General features: G+C 41.1%; 3 protein-coding genes across 6 annotated transcripts; 1 reads left to right on the forward strand and 2 right to left on the reverse strand.

Annotated features, from left to right (window-relative positions):
- Positions 1-465: 465 nt before the first annotated feature.
- On the reverse strand, positions 466-7,107 carry fkbp4 (FKBP prolyl isomerase 4). The gene is made up of 11 exons (XM_020078943.2): positions 6,628-7,107; positions 5,931-6,075; positions 5,696-5,838; positions 5,452-5,572; positions 3,655-3,811; positions 3,354-3,444; positions 3,146-3,229; positions 2,861-3,046; positions 2,622-2,765; positions 1,687-1,782; positions 466-1,586 (listed from the first exon to the last, which is right to left on the reverse strand). The coding sequence occupies exons 1-11, from the start codon at positions 6,709-6,711 to the stop codon at positions 1,485-1,487; spliced, it is 1,353 nt and encodes a 450-aa protein (XP_019934502.2). The 5' UTR covers positions 6,712-7,107; the 3' UTR covers positions 466-1,484.
- On the forward strand, positions 6,964-14,625 carry ddx11 (DEAD/H (Asp-Glu-Ala-Asp/His) box helicase 11). Of its 3 annotated transcripts, none has more exons than XM_069528683.1 (28): positions 6,964-7,097; positions 7,850-7,992; positions 8,239-8,454; positions 8,550-8,636; positions 8,741-8,877; positions 8,983-9,040; positions 9,151-9,258; positions 9,510-9,597; positions 9,699-9,901; positions 10,067-10,141; positions 10,383-10,460; positions 10,536-10,582; positions 10,690-10,769; positions 10,877-10,918; positions 11,000-11,067; positions 11,151-11,189; positions 11,292-11,430; positions 11,551-11,676; positions 11,767-11,879; positions 11,960-12,032; positions 12,601-12,704; positions 12,786-12,935; positions 13,051-13,119; positions 13,230-13,330; positions 13,785-13,869; positions 14,000-14,075; positions 14,199-14,353; positions 14,441-14,625. In XM_069528683.1, the coding sequence occupies exons 2-28, from the start codon at positions 7,864-7,866 to the stop codon at positions 14,471-14,473; spliced, it is 2,679 nt and encodes an 892-aa protein (XP_069384784.1). In that variant the 5' UTR covers positions 6,964-7,097; positions 7,850-7,863; the 3' UTR covers positions 14,474-14,625. The 3 variants fall into 3 exon arrangements, with proteins under 3 accessions (XP_069384784.1, XP_069384783.1, XP_019934500.2); XM_069528682.1 differs by lacking the exon at positions 6,964-7,097 and adding an exon at positions 7,341-7,472; XM_020078941.2 differs by lacking the exon at positions 6,964-7,097 and adding an exon at positions 7,341-7,472 and having other exon boundaries at positions 11,554-11,676.
- wash1 (WAS protein family homolog 1) lies at positions 14,102-22,042 on the reverse strand. Of its 2 annotated transcripts, XR_011243475.1 has the most exons (12): positions 21,882-22,042; positions 20,711-20,851; positions 19,981-20,092; positions 19,721-19,867; positions 17,632-17,768; positions 17,413-17,548; positions 17,126-17,321; positions 16,272-16,451; positions 15,954-16,112; positions 15,513-15,584; positions 15,221-15,428; positions 14,102-15,038 (listed from the first exon to the last, which is right to left on the reverse strand). XR_011243475.1 is itself a non-coding variant. In XM_020078942.2 (11 exons), the coding sequence occupies exons 1-11, from the start codon at positions 21,887-21,889 to the stop codon at positions 15,286-15,288; spliced, it is 1,431 nt and encodes a 476-aa protein (XP_019934501.1). In that variant the 5' UTR covers positions 21,890-22,042; the 3' UTR covers positions 15,175-15,285. The 2 variants fall into 2 exon arrangements, 1 of the variants encoding a protein (XP_019934501.1); XM_020078942.2 differs by lacking the exon at positions 14,102-15,038 and having other exon boundaries at positions 15,175-15,428.
- Positions 22,043-22,364: the final 322 nt, after the last annotated feature.

The raw sequence follows: 22,364 nt of genomic DNA on the forward strand, positions 1-22,364 counted from the left end.
GAAAACAACAATCTGTACAATATAGATGAAACACATAGTGGAAACATCACTAGGATTATTTTATATCCAATAGATCCCTTTCACCTGAATCTTACACACTGAACCTTTAACAGATCATTACATTTGAATCTATTGGAAATCTATTAGAGGATGTTAATGGCAACATCACTTTGACATAAAATTAATTTAATATACAACTGTAAATTTAAATATAATCTGAAGTGAAACCTAATCAAATTTAATAACATATTTCACATCATGAAGTAAAAGTTCGATTGAATCATATACTCACGTCAACTCATCAACTAATATTTAACAGGTTCTATAAGTTTTGTCTTATCAGTGAAAAACAGTTTTTTTTGTTCACAGCATTTGGTTTGTAAGAAAAAGAGATACAGTAGAATTACAAGCAGAGTTAGGTGACTATAAATATTGAGGAACAGTCAAGAACATACACACACATGCTCCAGTTGTTTCTATTGTTTATTTTATCCTTCTGTCAGGGCACAACAAACAAGACCCTTCCAACAAATACAGATCAACTCAACATACAACCCACAGCCAACTGTTTTTAAATGAGACAACAGGGCTGAATCTGATGAGCCGTTTGTACATTTACTTTTTTTAACAGTAAATTAAGACTAAGACTTAACTGTTTATTACTCAGCTCGTCCAGGAGAAGCTAATTTTTAAGGTCCTTTCTACTGTAGCTGCTTTAAAATGCACATATTCCAGTTAAGTAATTGGTTGTATTCATCATTTTGGGACCAATACAGAAATCACAAGCACAATACTAAGGGGGGGAGGGAAAAAAAGTACAAAGTCAAAGCAAATGTGAACAGTCCTGTACCCTTGGGGATATACGGGGAGCTCAAACTCTCGACAGCTATTCCAGGAAAAGGTCTCATTACTCCACTTATCCACAGCGCTGCTACATTTCTACTTTGGGACACAGGCACCAACATTCAGACATCATATCTATGCACATAGCCATTGCAACTACAGGAATTGATCAGTAGGCCCATGAGGAGGATTGGATGGATAGGAAAATTGAAAGGAAGGGTAAAGGACGAAAGGTGGTGCAGGGTGAATGGTCTAGCCCTTGACGGGTGAGGGTTTGAATTTCAGCACATAACAGTTGGGATGCACTTTATTCCTACCCAAAGCGCTGTGAGGAAAAAACAACACATGAACAATTCTAGGCTGTGGACGGAAAGGGTTCGGGGTGAGGTTGTGGCACTCAATTTAATCACGACATCCACGTCCCTGTGCCGTCAGTAAGGGAAGCTGCCACTCCCCCACCCACCTGCCTCACTCAGCTAGCCAGAACACAAAGACAGCCAGCGAAGTGCCCAAAGTCAGTGCTCTTGTGTGACACGCTCGTTCTCATACAGACATTTCACTCACACCCACACACCCCTGAAACACAAACAGCTTACAAAAGTCTGAAGTACAGTTAAACCATAGCTCAGTGACCTCTTCATCTATGCCTTTTCTTCACTTGCCACTTCCTTGTCTCCGTTCTCCACCTCCATCTCATCACTGCCGTTCTCCTTGCTCTCGCTCTTCACCGTTACAGCTTCTTTCTGTTCAGGAGCAAGAAGGAAAAAAAACAAAACAAGTCAGTCTCTATAAAGAGGCCTATCCTGCCCTCTTGTGGCCATTGTGGAAAGGACAAGCCATCACCTTTGAATCCCTCTCAGCAAACTTCTGGAACATGTTGGCATAGATGCGTTTGTCCTTCTCGTGCTGCTCCTTGATACGTTTCTGACAAAGAGCCAACTGGCAGGATATAATGAAGAAAATATTAGAGCCAAACTTGCAATTACTTTGATTGTTACTGTATTTGACCATATATGAACTAAAGGGTAATTCACATATTTAACCTGTCCTTTGTCAGAATGTCTGAAAATGTTTTCATGCTTTTTTCTACCGCCAAGTTGCCAAATGCTATCATTTATTGTCCTCCCTTGCTCAATTCCTTGTTTGTATTTCATTACCTCGGCCACAAAGGTTCTGTTTTAACCCCTGTCCATTTGGTGGTATGTTTTTTTGTTGTCAGCAGGATTAGGGAAAAACTACTGAACAGATATCCATGAACCTTGGTGGAAGGCAAGGACATGAGCCAAAAAAGAACTCTCTGTGTTGATCCGGAGAAAGATTTTTTTCTTTCTTTCTGACAGGGCAAGAACAAGAATCTTCTTTAGCATTTTCCCAAGTTCCCAGGGAATCATGTATGGATTAGGCATATTTGAGGACTAATATTTATGAGTGAATGCAATTAGGTGCAGACCAAAATAAAAATTTTGATCTAGCGAAATGAAATGTGATTTCATAAGTCAACTATTGGGCGTTGGTGGAGTTATGCACGGCACTGAGTGCCATTCTAGGTGTTGTTTTAATGGCTGAACCTTCTCTACTTCTTTTTTTCCATTTATATTTAAATCTTGTTTGTTTTGTTTAATTTTCGCAATATCTGCTGTGTTTACTTCAGATGAGTAACTAGCGTATCACCATTCATCTTTTTTCGGTTTGTAATTAATTCAATCCTTGTGATCTAGGAAGTTGAGAACCCGGTTGAAAGTTGTTAGAATGAACTTTTAAGACACATGGCTGTATACCTGGCTCTTTCCAGCCTTGTTGGCAGGATACAGCTGTACAACTTGCTGGAAGTTATCTCTTGCCATGTCAAACTCCTTCATACCAAACAGTGCCTCTCCCCTTCGGAACAAAGCCTTCTCATTAGAAGAATCTAATTCCAGAGCCTAAAAACATGAACAGAGCATAATAGAAATGTTTTCATTATCAAACCAATTAAATGATCAGCATTGAAACAGCCTATCAAACGAATATTTGATACCTTGTCACAACTTTCTAAGGCTAGGTTTGGCTCCTGTAGTTTAAGGAAGCACATGGCCAGGTTCAAATGTGCAGCCAGCCGCAACGCTTTCGCTTTCTTCTCGTCCTCCTCTGACAAACTGGATTCATGTTCCAGCCATGACACGATCCTTTTATACTGAACTGATGCCTGCTTGTATTTTCCATCCTAGGGAAAAATAAATGATAGTTTTAGAAACCAAACAAAGTGTAACTCTGCTTATATTGCTACGTGCTTTATAAATACAAATTCCCATGGGTACTGTACCTTGAAATACTGTGTTCCCTTCTCTTTGACGATGCTGCTCTGCTCCAGCTTCTCTACCGTGTTCATCTCCCAAGATTCTTTGGCCTGAAGACAACAAATATTCATCACATCTCAAAAAGAGGATAAACTCGCTGAACACAGTGGAAACGTAATTGGCCTAATGAAGTCAGATTGTGTTTGCAACAACACATCAACAACATGTGTTTACCTTCTCAAAAGCTGTCAGCTTAATCTTGTATTGCAGCATTGCTCCATCAGGAATGTTATACTTTGTATTTCCTGCATTCCCGAAGCCATACCTAAAAACCAATGACACTTAAAATGAATTACTTCAAATAAGGGAAATGCTGTATAACCTGCTGCTGTCGTTTCTGTGTTGCAGGTACAGTTCATGGAAGTAATATGTGAACAACAGATCAGGCTGAGATGTAGAGATATACTTTAAGAACTATTGTGAGACATCATTAAAATAAAACTGTAAGTTTCCTCCTTGGTACACGTGATCATACTTAGGCTTAATGTTGAAGAGTGCCTCCTCTCCTTGCTCCATAGCCATTAGGGCTTTCTCCACTCCAGGTGGAAGACCAAGACTCTCTCCATCTCCAATCTCAAATTTCAGTTCTCTCTCATCAAACACACGTCCCTCACAGCTGCCCTCCAAAGTTACTGAAAGGGACGGGGAAACACAGAAATTAGCTTGAGCTACAGATCACAAACTTGTTAACATGTAGTTGATTGTCAACTGTTGAGAAGAAGCAACTGAAGATAGGCGCTGCAACTGTTAGTCCATTTTTTTTGCTTTCTTTAGGATGCCAGTAAATGAATCATGGTAGGTTAATCCTACCATCTGACATAGGTGGTGTATCTCTCCTCATCACAAGTAAAATTAAAATGTTTTGTCCTCCCAATGAATCGCATATTTGGTGAACTGAACATGCGTAACTTTTGCTGAAACTTTGCACAAACTTCTGATGAGTGAGAAATGTAATTGTGAAATGTTATTCGCAGATGGACAATTGACACATTAGCGCCCCCCTAAGTGCAGCCCCTGCGGCACGTTTTACCAAAATGCATAAAAATCTTTGGGCACATGTTTTAGGCCCAGATGTACAAACAAGTCTGTGGGATCCATATTCCAACCTCAACAGGAAGTCAGCTATTTTGGATTAAGTGGTCATTTTTGTTGAATTTCAATGTTTCCAGTGAAGCAGGATGTTGTTGTAACGTCAGTGTACATTATCCGATCTGCACCAAACTTCACATGTCTGATAAGCCTCCTTGCCTGAATACAGCTACATGACAATATTGAGTCACAGTGCCCCCTACTGGCAATAAGAAATTACATGTTTTCTACTGTGATTTACTCCACCTTGCAGGTTGACTACATTCATCTTAAATTTGGTCAGAAGACCCTTAAGACATGGTAGAAAATTATGAAAGTTATGACTCTTTACTTGTTGTAATTTGAGTGTATAAGCTTAAATTGCCCAAACTTCAAATGTTGTATGTAGTTATTAGAAGTGTAGATTTCATCACATTAATGTTACATTAGTAAAAATTTACTGAACATTGTCCAATCTGCACATAACTTAACATGTTGGTGTCCTGGCGTGACCATATTTACATGCCAAAATTCAACATAATCATAGCACCACCTACTAGCAACCAGATCCACACCTCAACAGGATGTGACATTTAACCCCATTTATTCTCTGTGCAAGCACATAACACAATAACAAGCTGTGTCAAGCACCTCCAGCAACTGCACCACAGCAGCAGCACACTCCGATGCACACGGACTGCGAGGGCCCAACCATCGCTGCTTGCAGCTTTAATAATGAATTTGCTACTTAGGCCCAGTCGACCATCATAATGTTTATTCAGAATAATTATGGTGTTGTATGGATCAAAAATCGATTTGAATACACAGACACCTCTAGGCAAACACTTAAATATTTAATTAGTTGTGGTTTGACATGTTGGTTGCAACTTAATTAAGCTACATTTGTGGCACAGTCGCTATTACTATTGTTACATAACTACACAGGAATGTGACACACAGTTTTGTTTGCATGAAAAGCACCAAAGCCTAAAACTGCTCTGTTACTAATAAAACACTGACTTTACAAAAATGGAGATAAATCAAGCTTTTAAAAATTAAATACACTCATCAAAATAATATTTCATACTATTGATTTTTTTCTTTTTTATGTTTCAAGGGACCTTGAAAGAATAATTGCATCGCCTATTAGCATGTGGATTTCTTGAATGTTTGACAAGGCAAGAGCTGAGTCTTGACGTAGTACCTTCAACAGCAGCTCCTTCATTAGGTTTGGAATATCCCTGGCCTTTAGTGATAGTGCGACGGATGATTCCTCCATCTTCATCCTCAGTTATGTCCTCGCCTCGGAAATCAAACAGTTCCACCTGAAGTCATGTTAATTAATGTCTTTGCATACCGAATAAGGATCAATGTAAAGCATGCTGGATTTAAACCAAAAGTGCAGAAATACTGTTTAAGTGTGTTAACCTGACATCACTGAGACTTACCTCAAAAACAAGAGTGGCATTTGGGGGTATCTTGGGTGGGCTGCCTGCAGAGCCATAAGCGTACTCTGGCTTACAGATGAGCTGGCACAGCTCCCCCTCTTTCATAGTGGCTATACCGATGTCCCACGCCTTTATTACTTGACCTTAACACAGGGAAGGCCAATTACCAACACTTGCTGGCTGCAAAAAACATGGCAGGAGAATTTCCAATGTCTCTGTACATTATGAAACAAACCTTTGCCTAACTCGAAGGAAAACTTGTCTCCTCGATCTCTGCTCGAGTCGAAATGAGTACCATCCAGAAGGGTACCGACATAATGCACAAACACTTTGTCACCTGTCATAGGCGACTCTGTGCCTGTACCTTCTCTTTTCACCAGCTGGAAAAAGAGACAGAAAGAGAATTTCATTAAAAGCGGTAGGTCATTTATCTCAAAGTATGAGCCAGCACCTGCAATTTGGTAACATTAGTGAACCCATTTGAGTGTGTGAGCGTGTGTGTTTGAGCAATATAGGGTTGAGTTCGTTGAGTTAGGGTCATGTTAGGCAGATTTATGTTATAATATGAGTTAGTGTGTTGAATGCATTATGTCTGACTCTCCTCACAGTGACAGAACGATCGACCTGTGTGTGTACGTGTTTGAATATCAGCCATTAACAATACTAGATTGTGCATTGGGTCAACAGCTCACAACAAATAGAAACGACTGCTGCGTTGTTGTTGCTAACATGGAGCTACGTTAGCTATGAGACCGACGACAGGGAACGAGATAAACAGCGCTACGTTGTTGTCAACACTGAAGTCAGTGGCAGTGCTAGCCTAGCTAACAACAGCTAACGTTAGCCTAGCCGTTTGGGTCAATAACAAGCAGCGAGCTAACCCCCTCTTAGCTAGCTGGGTGAACATGAAGCAGCACAACACTGTCATTTACCTTTAACACGCCGCCGTCTTTCTTTGACGTGATGTCCTCTCCCTCCATGGGGATGGTGTGTTCACTTTGCTCCTCTGCAGTCATTGTCAAGAGGCAGCTCTTCCGACTCTGGTCCGACCTGCAGCACGATTCAAAGCAGCGGAGGCTAAAGCTAAGTACTTCTCCAAGCACCACACCGTGAGCAGCAGCAGCGGCGGCAGCAGCGGGCAACAACCTCACTCCCTGGCGCTGATCGAGGCTCCCCGCTAGCCTTAAATGAGCTACTTTCTCAACGCGGCTAAAAATAAGAGCACAAGAGGGGAGAGATACTCCGGATACTGTGCTCTTGTTGTGCACCAGTCACTGCTTGAATCCACGCAGGAGGGCAGCTTTCGGAGGAGGCGAGTCCACGTTGTCTGGCACGTCTGATTTTAAACAATCGCTTGAAGAAGGACGGAGAACTTTCCAGAGCGTCTGCGAGCAACCAGGGGGTATGAACCCTCGTAGGCGTCATTACGTATATACATCAGCATCTCCCGCAAAGGCGGTGCATGTTAAACATGAGAATAGTTTCTGCATGATTCCACATATTAACTGTGCTGGTTGATTGTATATACATAGTTTAGTGAAGCCAGTCTGTAATAATCTCATAATTCGGTTTTATTTGAGGAAAATGTGGCATATTTGTGCACAGCTCCGTCCACGCAAGCACTGCACTGCACTAAAACAAGCACTCCTTGTGGCATCTCGCTTCCCATTGGTCAGATCCTCAGCCTAGTGCTGGGTGTTGGCGCGGATATTGAAGACCCGCGAGTTGAAGAATAAACACAACACGAAGTACATACTCAGTTTTAGCACATTTGCGAGTAAGTATATGAAAACTGCGTCTGAATAGTATAATTCACATTAGTTGGAAAAGGCTTTAGCTAACGTGGGGACTCGGGCGGATGGAAAAGTAGCTACTTGGCGTATTTCAGAGAGTTTACAGCGTCAATGTTGTTAAAAGACAGTTACAAGTAGAAATGCTAGCTGCTGGACAACACGCAGCTAACATGGAGACAAGGTGACAAGCACCGCGGTTAAATGGAGGCAAACTGATCCAGTTATAGACATAACATTACTATCTGTAGTTTAACCAGTCTAAACACACTGTGTGCTGCTCAGTGGTTTAATCAGCCAGGGGGGCTCATTTCATAATCTTAGAATAAACATTTAATGTGACATCTGTGTCTTCATGTTCAAGGGAGGATCACAGGAATGGAGAGCAGCAGGGCCCAGTTTCCATTCCCCTACCAGCCCTATAACATCCAGGAGCAGTTCATGGAAGCCTTGTACAGCGCCCTGGACCAGGGGAAGGTTGGCATCTTTGAAAGCCCCACAGGAACGGTGTGTACAGTATGTGTGCATGTGTATTGTTCTGCTCACATCGTATATATTCTGTTTACACTTTATATATTGTACCTATTTTATGTATATTTTTATATTTCCTTGTGTATATATTGCATGTTAACTTATTAAATGCTATTACTGATGTCAGCAAATCTTATCTCTTATCTAATATTTTCTTTCATCAGTGCAGTGGTTGTTAGATTTCATTAATAACTTAAAGTTTGTGTGTGTCCTTTACTGCAGGGTAAGTCTCTGAGTCTGATCTGTGGAGCTCTGAGCTGGCTCACAGACCACGAGGAGAGGAGGAGACGGCAGACGGCTGCTCTACTGGAGGAAGGAGAAGCAGCTCTTTCCACGTCCGCAGTTCAATCCACCACGGCCAGCTCCTCGGCAGAGCCTGACTGGATCACTGACTTTGTTCAGAAAAAGGCAGAACGTGATCTGGTGACAAAGTTGAAGGTAGTTTACTGTTTTTGTATGTCACATTACTTTGCTGTCGATCTCTGGCTTTTTTCCTCATAGTTTTCGAATATTATCGGATGTGTTTGTGTCAGGAGGAAGAATTAAAAAGAAAGAAGAGGGAAGAACGATTGGAAATGATCAGAAACAACGTTCAGCTCAAGTATGCAATGAAAAGAAAGGTAAGTGATATTGCATGGTGGCATTTTCAAGAACCCAGGCAAAGTAACAATCACTGTAAATCAAATCTTTGAAATTACGTACATTTCTGTGTATGTATTTCTAGAGCGCTGAGGATGAGGAGGCGTTCAAGTTGCTTCAGCTCAGTAAAGAGGAACACACAGAGACACAAGGAGATGAAGAGGATGAGGAGCTTATCATTGCAGAATATGAGAGTGATGATGAGTCAAAGAACAAAAGCCGGTAAAGATGGCCATTATGTGTCCCAGCTGTATCAAATGTTATGTCACATTAAACAATTGTAAAGAAAAGACAATGACCGCAGGGTGTGTTTGCTCACATGTCCAGATTCCTTGGGCCTGAAGATGATGATGATGATGAACTGATCGAAGAACACGTCAACAAGGTGTGTGAGACTGAGAAATTTTACAATATTGCTGTAAGATGTTTTATACCAGAAGGATGAGCTCCCTCTGATGTAAAACACAGTATTAATTGTTCTGTATGTGTTCACAGATTTACTATTGCAGTCGCACACACTCCCAGCTGGCCCAATTTGTCCATGAGGTTCAAAAGAGCCCCTTCAGCAAGGACATCCGTCTGGTCACCCTGGGCTCAAGACAGGTATGCACGAGCATACCTTTTTTCATCTAATCACACTTAAGTGATTATATAGCGAAACCTTTAATTATATCATTTGAAATAAAAGGATCCATAAACAGTGTATTGCATCTCCATTTCTGTCTATCACACACAAAAGAACATACTTAGCACTGCACACAACGTATTACTTGTTTTCAATTTTTAAAACTTGATAATTGTCAATCTTATCTGACACTGTTTGCTCAGGGAACATAAACCTGTGTACTTTCCAGAATCTGTGCATCAATGAGGAGGTGCGTCGCCTTGGCAGCATCCAGCGCATCAATGACCGCTGCATGGAGATGCAGAAAAACAAACACGGTCAGAACCTCCTGCTTCATAACTGCTGATAATACAGAACATCTCCAGGTAACTTCATGTTTGAATTAAGAGATTTGTAATGCTTGTTCGTCATTTTGCAGAGAAACAGCCTCATGAGGAGGGTGTGAAACGTAAGCGAGGCCCCGCAAAGAGTGTGTGTCCCTATAACAAAGCTATGGCACTGCAGCAAATGAGGGATGAGGTTCTAGGAAAAGTCCACGACATCGAGCAGCTGCTGAAACTCGGCAGGGAAACGCATTCATGTCCTTACTACTCCACGCGCCTCGCTATTCCACCTGCACAGGTAATCCTGTTCTTTGTTCTATGTTTATCCTGAGCTTTTCTGAATCTTTTAAGGCTGAACTGATAAAAAGCATATTCATTTAAGTATAGATTTTCAGGCATTCAAGCATTTGAATGTCTTCTCTCTTTGACTTGCAGTCTGATCTATGTTTTTATGTCTGTGTAGTTGGTGGTGTTGCCCTATCAGATGGTTCTTCATGAAGCTACAAGAAGGGCAGCAGGGATACAGCTGAAGGGACAGGTAGAATTACATGTTTAAATTTTAATCCTTTCTGATTGTGCAATAGATTTGTTTAGCATTTGCCGCTATTGTCATGTTGTGTTTAAAATACCTCAGTGGTGTTGAAACCTTTGGCAAATGGTGGCACACAGCAATTATATTTTTGAATGTAAGAAGTAAACACATGACAGTTTGGGTGCCTGATCTTTTTCAGGTCATTTGGCAGCAGAACTGTATTTGAAATATGTTTTTTTTTTTACAGGTGGTGATCATTGACGAAGCTCACAATCTTAGTGACACACTCTCCTGCATACACAGTGCAGAGCTGACTGGAGCGCAGGTAAACACACACACCATCAATAAAAGTGGATTTTTTATATTCCCTGTGATTTATTAAAATCTAAACCCTCTGCAGCTCAGCCGCGCTCACTCCCAGCTCAGCCAATACGCTGACCGCTATAAGTGAGTGTAAACACACACACACAGAATTACACAATATACTGATTAGAAAATTCTAAGCTTTATCTTACCTTCCTGACATGTTTATGTTTGTGTATCTGCAACATCAGGAGCAGGCTGAAGGCAAAGAACCTGATGTACATCAAACAGATTATGTTTGGGATTGAAGGGCTTGTCCAGGTGTTGGGAGGTGAGTGTTTTGTGGGCTGAACATATTTACTGTTACCAGGTGGAGGAGGAGACAGTAATGGAGAGTGAATTTCAATTCTGATCTCTGTGTAAATATTATCTGTGCAGGTAAGGTGGGACAGAATCCACAAAGCCAGATGACACAAACAGGTCAGTAAGTAACTGTACACAGACATAAACTCACCTCCATACGGACAATCATTAATTTTCAGAGTGTTTTTTTTCTTTTAGGAACAGAGATGTTTACCATCAACAACTTCCTCTTCAAGGCTCAGATTGACAACATCAACTTGTTTAAGGTAGTTCACCATGATGGTATTGAAAGTCAAAGTCATTGCCATACTCATCACTACAAACTCTGATTCTGTCATTCCCCCTGTAGCTACAGAAATACTTTGATAAGAGCATGATCAGCAGAAAAGTAAGTCCCTAATGTATATTAATGCCTCTTATAGATAGTCTACTGTTCTGAGAGTGAGCTACTGTCAAATGAAATGTACATGACATGTATCCTCCTCTGCAGCTGGGTGGTTTTGTGGAAAAGTACGCAGGTTCAGGTGTTAACCTGCACACTCAGGCCTCCTCCAACAAAGAGAACCGACGCACAGAGGGCTTAAACCGCTACCTCCAAACACTGCAGACCAACCAGAGCACTGCACCAGGTCAGAGGTCTTGACTTAGATCCACACATGAACCTGGCATTTAGCAAAACTGACTGTGAACCACCTGGCATGTCTCTGCCTGTAGTGATTTTTCTTTTTAATACTGTGCGGGTTCTTCAGCAGACCAGCAGGAGACAGTAGAGGCTGATAAAACGCTGTCTGCATCTCCCATGATGCAGGTGGAGGGTTTCTTTAAGGCTCTCACCAACAGCAACACCGATGGCCGAGTGGTGGTGCACAGACAAGGTACCATTATCTGTTTTTACTCACAAATCAATTAAAGGCCATTAAGAAAAGTATATTGCTGAGTTAAATTTTTTAAAACTTTTATCTCAGGTACTTTGTCAGAAAACAGTGTCAAGTTCCTGCTGTTGAATCCAGCGGTCCACTTTTCCCAGGTTCTGAAGGAGTGCAGGGCCGTCATCATTGCTGGGGGCACCATGCAGCCTGTGGGTCACTTTAAATCTACTACAATATGACGAAGCTTTTGCTTTTTACATTTTATGATTCTGAAAGTTGTCATATGCAGGTTTCAGACTTCAAACAGGAGCTTCTATTTTCTGCGGGAGTTGGAGAAGATCGCATCAGTGAGTTTTCCTGTGGTGAGTGTCCCATTTTATTAACCTGCAGAGTTTCTTTTGTTGTGTTTTTATGGTGCACTCTCTCCTAGTGATGCGCTTATCAATATTTCCTTTTGTGGGAATGTTGGATAAAAAACTCTAATTACTGGAATAGTACTCAGTTAAGCACATACCTCTAACAGTCCCCTTAAATCCAGTCAAGCTGCTCCAAATTTAACACTCATAGATGTAATATGATTTTTTTAAATCAACATCCATGAAGTATTCAATGGAAAATACAATACCAAAAAGGCCACTACAGAAACTGAAAAAAAATCCTGAATGTGCCCCCTGATCTGGATCCACTTCTAAATTTAATGGGTCCTTCCTTGGCCCCTCCTTGCACGAGTCTTGTGGTAATCCATCCAGTATTTTTTGCGTAATCTATTTTACAAACACACCAACCAACAAGAACCTAAAAAAGTGCTGGACAATAATTGTCTTTATATATTCTTTTTAGGCTGGATTGTTTTATTTGATAATGTAAAATAACAGTAGGTTAAATTATTATGTTTAAGTCCAAAAGCTTATTTATTTATTTTGTCTTTAGGTCATGTAATTCCTCCGGAGAACATTCTTCCCCTCGTCTTGTGTAGCGGTCCTTCTGGTCAGGAGCTGGATTTTACTTTCCAAAATAGAGACTCTCCAAAGATGGTAACCAACACATACTATTCGTCTATTCTTGCTATAATTTGATTGATTGCTTTACTGCAAAATGTGCATGCATTTTGGTAGATGGATGAGACAGGGCGCATTCTCTCCAACATTTGTAACGTGGTACCGGGAGGAGTCGTGTGTTTCTTTCCTTCTTATGAGTACTCGAGGCGGATGGTTTGTCACTGGGAGGCCAGTGGTGCTCTGGCTCGTCTCGCCAACAAAAAGAAGGTTAGCTGATCTCTTATTATTTACCCTTTTTACCCAAAATTGCCTTATTTATCATGTCAACTCAAGGGTAGAGTTCCCTCATCATCTGTCTCAAAACTGACAAACGTCTCCTCAGATCTTCCAGGAGCCAAAGAAAGCCAATCAGGTAGAGCAGGTGCTGAGCGACTTCTCCCGCTGTATCCAGGTAAAACTAGCACTGCTTAAAATGTCAGACCTCATAACTCCACATTAACAATAAGGGAGAGATTGTCTTTACCACTGACAGACATTAGTTGTCTCTTCTCATTTTGTCAGAGGTGCGCTCTGGGTGGCGGTGGACTCACAGGAGCGTTACTGTTCTCTGTGGTTGGAGGAAAGATGAGTGAGGGCATCAATTTCTCTGATGATCTGGGCCGGTGAGTGTAATTCATGAGCCAAATAGCTGCTGCTCACTGTAGAATGTAGAGCCCTACTGATATATCAGTTTGCCGATATGGGCCTGTCATAGACATCATAGTATCAGTATCATATCTGTAGCTTCATTTCTGTACATATCAGTATCTGCTTTTGTTTGCCAACATGCACCGATATTAAAACTTGTGTGTTACAGAATAAACAATGCAGAAAAGATGTTCAATCATGTTTGTATTTAAAATACCTCAAGTTAACAAACTCAAAATACTATATATTTGGTTGCATTAGTATTTTCTCTTTATTTATAGTTATTTGTAATGAAGTTTCTGGTTAAACTGTAAAATAATAAGCCTCAACTACATATCTTTATCATATTTCCTATTTATCATTTTTAATCTGTATCAGCTATTGATTTCTAAGTTTATTAAATGTGTATTTGTGTTCACATGATAAAAGGTGTGTAGTGATGGTGGGAATGCCGTATCCCAACATCAAGTCCCCAGAGCTGCAGGAGAAGATGAGTTACCTTGACAAACACATGGTGAGACTCTACTGGTTTCTGCTGTCAGGCTTCACTGTGTCCACCAACAAGCACAAGATCATAAGACTACTGGGATGAAGTTCACTGTCAGTGTCATAACCATTTTCTTTTATGGTTTTGTCTGTATTAGCCTCACAGTGGAGGGAGGAGCCCTGGCCAAGCACTGATAGAAAACCTCTGCATGAAGGCCGTGAATCAGTCTATAGGTAGTGACGCAAATTTCACAACAATAGATCAGTATTGAAATTTAATGAAAAAATACATGTTTATTCCTTACTTTGTAAGATAATAGTTTTTATTCATGAGTAAATGACTCCCTCTGCCCAAAGGAAGAGCTATCCGTCATCGTGGCGACTACTCCTCCATTGTGCTGTGTGACAGACGTTACTCCAGAGCCGCTACGCTCTCCAAACTTCCCACGTGGATCAAAGATCGCACCAGCACATGCACGAGTTTTGGCCTTGCTTTTGCTGCCTTGCGAAAGGTAAGAATCAGACTCAAACCACTGTACAGAGACACTATAGCACCTGGTTGTTCTGTTCTTATTTACACTAAATGTTATGTGTTTTAGTTCTTTCAGGAAAAAAAGCAGAAGCAGGTGTAATTTTGCTCCTGAAGGGCTCAGCTGTCATCTTCCTGTTTTCTTAACGGTACAACACTGGGACAAGAGCTGGAAGAGGAGGAACCTTCAGAAAAATCCAGTGCAACATAAGAAAATGTGCTCTGACTAAAATAAAATAAAAAAATATATATATATAATTAAAGGGTCTCGGTACTATGTTCCTTGTTACAAGATTGTTGCAGCTCTTCAATATTTACATAAATGTACCTATCAGACCTCTGTGCGTTGGCAGCTGGAATTCAACAATCAACCAGCGAAGAGAGTTTTTCTATTTTCATTACCTCACTTTGTAGATTGTTCTGTTTTGCACTGGTAACAATCCTTTATGAAAAATGTAAAGTGTAATGATTCCCAAGTATTTGAATGCACACTGCAGACAAAGACTAAAAGGGACATTTATCAGTTTGACTTGTGGTTTATCAGTCTGGAACATGTTGGAAACGAGAACGCCTCCTCAACAGTTTTTAATTTCGGTTCTGTTAAAATTAATCACTGAAGCAGATTCCAGGCACAGCAGTGGCGTAGGCATCCATGTTAATGATTTACCCTGGAAGAAGTTTTAAATATTTAAAGCAGTCAATGTTAAGTGTTATATAATGTAAAAAAAAAAAAAGACTTATTTAATGGAAAGATGTTGGTGAAATGTTTCTGTTAAATTTCATGAAAATATGTTTTACAGTGACTATGATATCAATAAAGTGTTTTATTTAGCTACTTCAACACACTCACCACTGGCACGATGGAAATTACTGCCCATTTTACATCAGTGTTTTAAGTGTTTATTGTCCATCGTATTACGCCTCCCAGTCGTCATCGTCTGTTGCAGATTGCGGGGCAGGAAGTGGTGGGATGACGTCTGACATCCGAGCAAATGCGCCACCGGTGCCAGGGGGAGCGTCGCTGGATTCTCCACCTGCAGGACCTTTACCAGATATACCTGCAGGAAGGACAGGACATTTTTACTGTATGCAAAGCAATCACTATAATAACTATTCTGATTCGACACAAGAGGGATCCTTACCTTTCCTTCTCATGGCAAGTTTATTGAAGAGATCAGACATAAAGTCTCCACCACTCGATGCTGCTCCCACCGCTGCGAGACAAAGACAGGCAGTAACTGAGCAATCATGCAATCAATATTAGTAACTGAAGCAGTGAAACAGTTTCTCTCATTTCCCAGTGCTGTGCAGTAATTACAAAAAGACTTTTTTTCCAGCCTACTCAGTAAAGGCTGTTCTCTTTAACAGCAAAAGGAAATGAAGGATGGAAATACCGTTGAATAATAGGTCAGACAAATGATCAAGTCAGCCTTTTTAAAGAGGTTGGTCTCATGGGTGAATGCTAACCAGAGAATGGTCATGCATTGATTGCATGACTTTCACATCATTGTTGAAGCTGCATCGTGTCGCATTTAATAAAACATGAGCAGAGAAACCACATCGACGCTCAAACAATCTGACACCTTGCTCTTGCTCCTTCTGTTTCTTCTTTTCCATCTTGCGCACTTTGACGTTGCGTAACTTGGCCTTGCCAATGCCCCCGGCGTTGCGGATGGACTCCAGCAGACTGGCGCGGCCGTCTGACGCTTTAACCACCTCGCTGGGAGCCCCAGACACGGGACCTGCAGTGTCAGAGAAGACGGTCAGGGAAGCATCAGTGTCAGTTGGCTCACTCAATTGTAGGAGTATTAATAGGGATTCTCAGAATGTGTCAAGTTCAATCATATTCCTTCAAGCGTGTAGACTGTGCTGGATTTCTGTATTGGGTGCATGTGACATACCTGAGCTTGGTACTTTTGAGACTACTGTGGGGCTGTCCACAGGAGGTGGGGGAGGCGGAGGGGGAGGAGGGGGAGCTCCTGCAGGACTAGCAGAAGGGAGGGCAGGCTCAGTGAGAGGAGGTGGAGGGGGAGGGGGTGGTGGTGGTGGTGGAGGTAAAACATTAGGCTGGAGCTGAGATCCTGAAACAAAGAGATGACAAATTCACATCAGTCTGCAAACACTGTTAACATGAAATACAACGTCATTTGTGCAATGAGACGTTTAAGACATGAACTCCCAAAAAATGGAAAAGAGATTCTCCGGGTCAGACGGGTTCACAATAGGAAATATACCAGAATATTCAGTACGGAGTTGTGCTAAATATTCATGTAGCTCTAGCAGGAGGAGGGACCTTTAAATTCCACTGCAGAGAGCCCTGTGTTTTTATTTACAGCACATCAACGTCAGTGTCGCCCAAAAGCTCTCAAATCTCCTTATCTTTTCAAGTTGACATTTTCTACATGTATGGCACCTCTTTTTTATCCTGAAATATTTTTTATTAACATCTACTATCTTCTAAGTCCTCTACATGAACAATTGTGATTTCCTGCTGTATTCTCAAATGGTCTTACGCAGAAATGTTTTGGACATCTTACTAGAGGGCTGGCAGGAAAAGTTCAAGAAAACATCTGGAGCAACTGACTCATTTTCGCTCTCACAAACAATCCCTCTGAGAAAATATCTAAAAGCAGCTACAGTAAAAACTTTGTACTGATCTTTTTAGATCAAACATTATAAAGAGACAAGGGCGAGGTAGGAAGTGTAAGTCTCAACAGGTGAGTCTTAAGCTTCCTTTAAAGGTGTGTATGTGTACCTGCTGCGTTGCTCTCTTCAATGAAGGAGGGCAGCTCAGGGATGTTGTGTGTGGGTCCTGACGGGGCGAAGCCGGGCCCTAGGTCTGCGCTGTACGACAGGTCGTCTGCTATACCTGGCAGGTCAGGTAAGTACGATGGCACATCTATCTCAGGCACCTCGCCCAGATCTGGCACATAAAAATAACTCTCTGCAGTCTGTTAGAGAGAAAAGGTAATCAGGATTAATTGTTGATATAAAAAGTCAAATAGAAAATGTACTCTGGTTGGAAAATGCTGTTGGAGGTACCTGTCTTTCTAGTTGCTCCCTCTTAGTGATGGATAACGGAGCATCAAACGGTTTCTCTTCTTTCTCCGTCTCTAGTGTTGTGTGTGTTTTAGTCACAGCTCCCGCCAGAGGATCGAGGAACACATACTTCTTATATCTTCAAAACACACAAATCCAAACATATGAGTAAACGTTTTCAATCTATCCTGTGTTTACAGTTGGTTTGTTTTTCTGACTCACAGGTTCTCTGTGGTATTAAAGAGCAGCAGGGAGCTGACAGACGAGATGTTACGAGGAAGACTTCCCAGTCCCTCCTCTGTCTCGTCCTCGGACTTCTTCTTATTGCCGACGCACACAGGGAAATAAATTAACTTCTCCTGAAAGGAAAGTAGAGAGTGAGTGGGAGATCTGTAAAATGTCAGCTACAGCTTGAATAACTCATATGGCAAATGTCACCAAAGTGCTCCTGCACACAGACGCATGTGCCCACGAACACTGAAATACTGAATGATACAGTCAGGGACCTTGCTTCTGTGGGAATATTGAATAATGCATTTCCACAGGAGATACAAATTGTCAGCAATGTTTTCATTTCACTCTCCACTTCTGACTAATACACACAGAAAAAAGAAAACACTTTACAACGATCTAAGTGCACACAGCAGAAAATGTTGTTTTTTGTCAAGTTTCCTAATATGGTGAAGGAAGAACTGTGGTGCTATGAATAATGCAGGAGCTGGTGCTGATAGTGTGCGTGCGCGCACACATACACAAAATACAATTAGTAAAACACACAATTACTATATAATTTCATGATATATATTCATATTCATAAACATTCATAATCTGTCATATGTGCAGCATGCCACAAATTCATCCGGGAATTTGACTGATGTGTAGCCAAACCTACAGCTTAAGCTCTGACTGTGACTGAGAAGTGAAAGTACATGTATATACTGGATTTCTGTTGCACTTTCTCACACGTCCTCTTTACTTCTCGATCAAGCATCAAATTTGTAGCGAAATCTGAGAAGAAAATGTGTGATCAGCCATGTCTTTACTACAATAATAAATACAAAGACAATACAAAAGGTCAATGCAACATTTGATTAAATGGAAGTCAGTCAGTTATTTAACTCTGAGCTGTGATTAATTGAGACAGCTGGCTGATTGATAAATGGTTTTCTTAAACAGATATTCTGCTCATCATGACAAAACAGCTGCTTATCTACAACAGAGTGAAAAACAAGCAGGAAATACACAGCACAGAACAGACAGTAACACACATATGTGAACAATAGTTCATATGTTTTACCACTAGAATGTGTATTGATATTAGAGGTGTGTTGTATCCAGACCAGCTCAAGTAACAATAATAAAGTTTGATTTTTGTTCTATTTTGAAAAGGGCAGGTTTTGTTCTAATTTATAGAGCAATGTTTTTTATATATATATTAACAATTATCAGATCGTAAGAGCCTGGCCTGATGATAATGAAAATGATTTGACACAAATCCTGCTCTGGTCTTAATGCTCATGAATTCAATCTGTTAGTATAAAAGTAAAAATTTGTGAAGAAGATAAAAAAACAAAGAGCCATCCTTCTGTTTTCCACCACTCATCCAGGTCTGGGTCATTTTAGGCTGAGCAAAGTAGCTCAGATGTCCTTTTCTGCCTCATCATCCCACTCTCCCCGAAGGATCCTGAGGTGATGCAAGGTCAGACTGGATACGTATTACCTTGACAATGAGGCATCCAGGAAACATCAGCTGCTTCCATCACCTCGTCTGGCTCCTTTCCAACATGGAGGGGAAAGTGCACTTCTAGCTCTTTTTCCTTCCCTTACCCTGCCCCCTAAGGTTGAGCTCAGGACACCCTGGCTGGAGAGGATTTTATTCACTCAACTCAGAATCCCAGATTCGGGTTTCGACATTGATGGAAATCATAAGCAGGGCTGCTGGAAAGAAGACCCTGGATTCTGGGGGAGCAGGGTGAACACTGAACCAGCTCTCTACTCTAATATTGATTCTCGTGAGGTCATGGGTGCCTCTACAGTCTACATAACAAGTCAAAACTAAAGCTACAAGCTTGTCCTTGTATGACCACAGCGGAAGAACATAAAATTCCACATAAATGGAAATTAATCATCCTTCTAAATAACCACATTATGAACCTGCAGTGCCAACTGTATAACAATGATTTTGTTCTGTTGTATGTTTATTATAGCATTGGACATTAGAACATTTTGTGAAACCATGTTGAACTGAGAGCATTGCATGTCAAGAATATAAACCCTTGTTTAATCGGCACATTTAATATATTCATCTCACCTGCAAGGCTTTCTCGTCAAATGGTCGAAGTTTGTTCTGTATCCTTTGTCGGGGGCGGCTCTGTGAGGACGGGTCTGCAGCCCCAGTAAAGATAGACGAGTAGTCCTGAAGTCGATCCGGGGCCGGGTACTTGGCACTAGAGAAAACCTATAAACACATGCACAGACAAAAGATGATAAGTGACACACACAGATCAAATTATTGTCTATTACCAATATTGTGTTTGTCTGTAGCTGCCTTCTGATGTGAAGGTGCGTTACCTTGGTGGCTTTCTTACTGCCTTTGATCTTGTCAACTCGGGCCTGAGCGAGTCTGATCCGGTCAGTGACGCTCTGCAACTGCCGCCGATTTTTCTCCACACTCTCAGACACCCTGGAAGAAACACACACACACACACACACACACACACACACACACACACACACACACACACACACACACACACACACACACACACAAACCAAAATGAATATAGATGTGCACATATCCCTGCACAGAGGGAAATTTGTCTGAAACCATACTGCAGAATATGGAGTGTGGGACTTGAGACAACCTACAACACTTCTCCTTCATTAAGAGCCCTCTGCAGAGTGCTGAATCCCTTTAATTACTAACACATTGCGCTTCAAAAAGGTTGTATTGATTTAAATTTCTATAGTTTCCAAGGTGCTGGACAACAATTTCCCCACCTGCAACCTAGGAAATGCTCCAACTCTCCAAGACCATCGTGACACCAACAGTTTTATATAAAATGGATTGATGCAAAAACATTTCTTACAATAATTGTGCATCCACTTTTAATTTATAATTCGATTTAGTCCTTATTCATTCAGTGAGATATTAAAATATTTATTTTATTGCAAAACCCAGAGGTCCACAGAGCATAAAGAGATAACTGTACAATCTAAAAAGACAAAAAACGCAAGCACATCTATGTGCCCAGTAAATGTATATGTATGTGTGATAAGCATGTGTGATTCTGGGGTCTACCTTCTGAAAATATCTGTAGAGATGGTCTCCAGGTAGAGTAATGCATCTGCTATCTGATGGACAGCCTCCTCTCTCCTCAGGTCAGGTTGGATGAGAGGCACCGAGTACACCTGGCCCTCCAGGCTGTGCTTCTGGTTCATCCTGACAAACATCAACACCGAGGGAAAATCAAGTCAACATCTAAGACAAGGCAGCGTCACCAAATCAAAATCTGATCTTCAGTACAGAAGCGTATATTCGCCCCTGGGTTATGACAATAGAATTTCATCAAAATCAATAAATCAAACTGTGATAGGCCGATAATTAGAGATTAGATTATGTTGAATGTTGTTTGATCCAAAACCATGACAGTCGTTACACACATGGATAGATTACGGCACAACTGGCCCTTGGGTACGGAAAAGTAAAACAGCCAGGGTTTTAACAGTACAGCACCCTCATACGTCTCTGATTGTTTATCGGAGTATTCCTAACCGGTCCCTAAGGTCTTCTAATTACCCCAAAAAATGAACTACAAAAGGTTTGTGGAAGCAGCTCTCTGTTGCTATGCACCAGAAGTTATGAACCAACTCCCACCACACATCAGACAAGCTAATTCTGTTGAGACCTATTTCTATGATCTTGTTTTTAATTAATTGTATCTTTTTTTACATCACTTCTTTTTATACCTTTTGCTAGTTTTATGCTTTTATCCTAACTTTTTGTTTCCTAATAGTCGTTTGGTGCAGATGTTTGTAGTCTGCACATACTGATGTTTAGTGTGTTTCTGCAGAAGTTCTGAGTCTCCGTTATGTCTCTTGGCAGTTGTCTTGCAGGTGGGGGCCCCTGGACAAATGTCAAAGGGCCCATTCAGGAGTCCATCATGGTTAAAGAGAAAACCTGCTGCTTACACACGCTCCTCGGCCTCATCTGACTCTCACATGACAAAGCAGGGAAATACAAATTCACTGTGCTGCTGTGTGAACTGACACGAGTTCATGTCTGTTGCTGTGTTTGATAACTTGAACAGCTCACCGCTCTGATTTGTTTGAAGGGCAAAGACATGATAGATGAACAAGCTATACAAAGTTACATTTGATCAGTCCGCTCATAATGAAGCTAGAATCGCTTTAATCCGACATCTACTGATGAAATGACCGGTTACAGCTTCTCATGTATAGATAAGTCTTACCTGACCATGAGGACAGTCTGCTTGTTCACCGTTTAAATTTAATAGAAGAAGAATAAGAAGAAGTGTCGGTGATAAAGTCCCAGCTACTTATTTAGCAAAACAACGGTTCTGTCACTTCCGCATCCCCGTGACACGTGACTATACCGGAAGTACAATGTTGCATTTCAAGTGTTCCGGACATTTCTGCTTTCTGACTTGAACGCACCACAACGACGTGAATAAACGCCAGAAAAGCTCCAGATGATGAACTACGACCTGATTTCTTAATCAGGCAGGTTGAGAAGTTGAAAAGTACGGTGGCCACGAAGTGCAAATCACAGTAGCAAAGTCCAAAATACGACAGAAATCACAATACACAACAACAAATCATAATAACAAATCATAATACAAAACAACAAATCATATACAAACAACAAATCATATACAAACAACAAATCATATACAAAGAACAAATCATATACAAACAACAAATCATAATCAATA

The sequence above is a fragment of the Paralichthys olivaceus genome, chromosome 7, assembly GCF_024713975.1.
Source record: "Paralichthys olivaceus isolate ysfri-2021 chromosome 7, ASM2471397v2, whole genome shotgun sequence".
In the NCBI taxonomy this organism is placed as follows: domain Eukaryota; kingdom Metazoa; phylum Chordata; class Actinopteri; order Pleuronectiformes; family Paralichthyidae; genus Paralichthys; species Paralichthys olivaceus.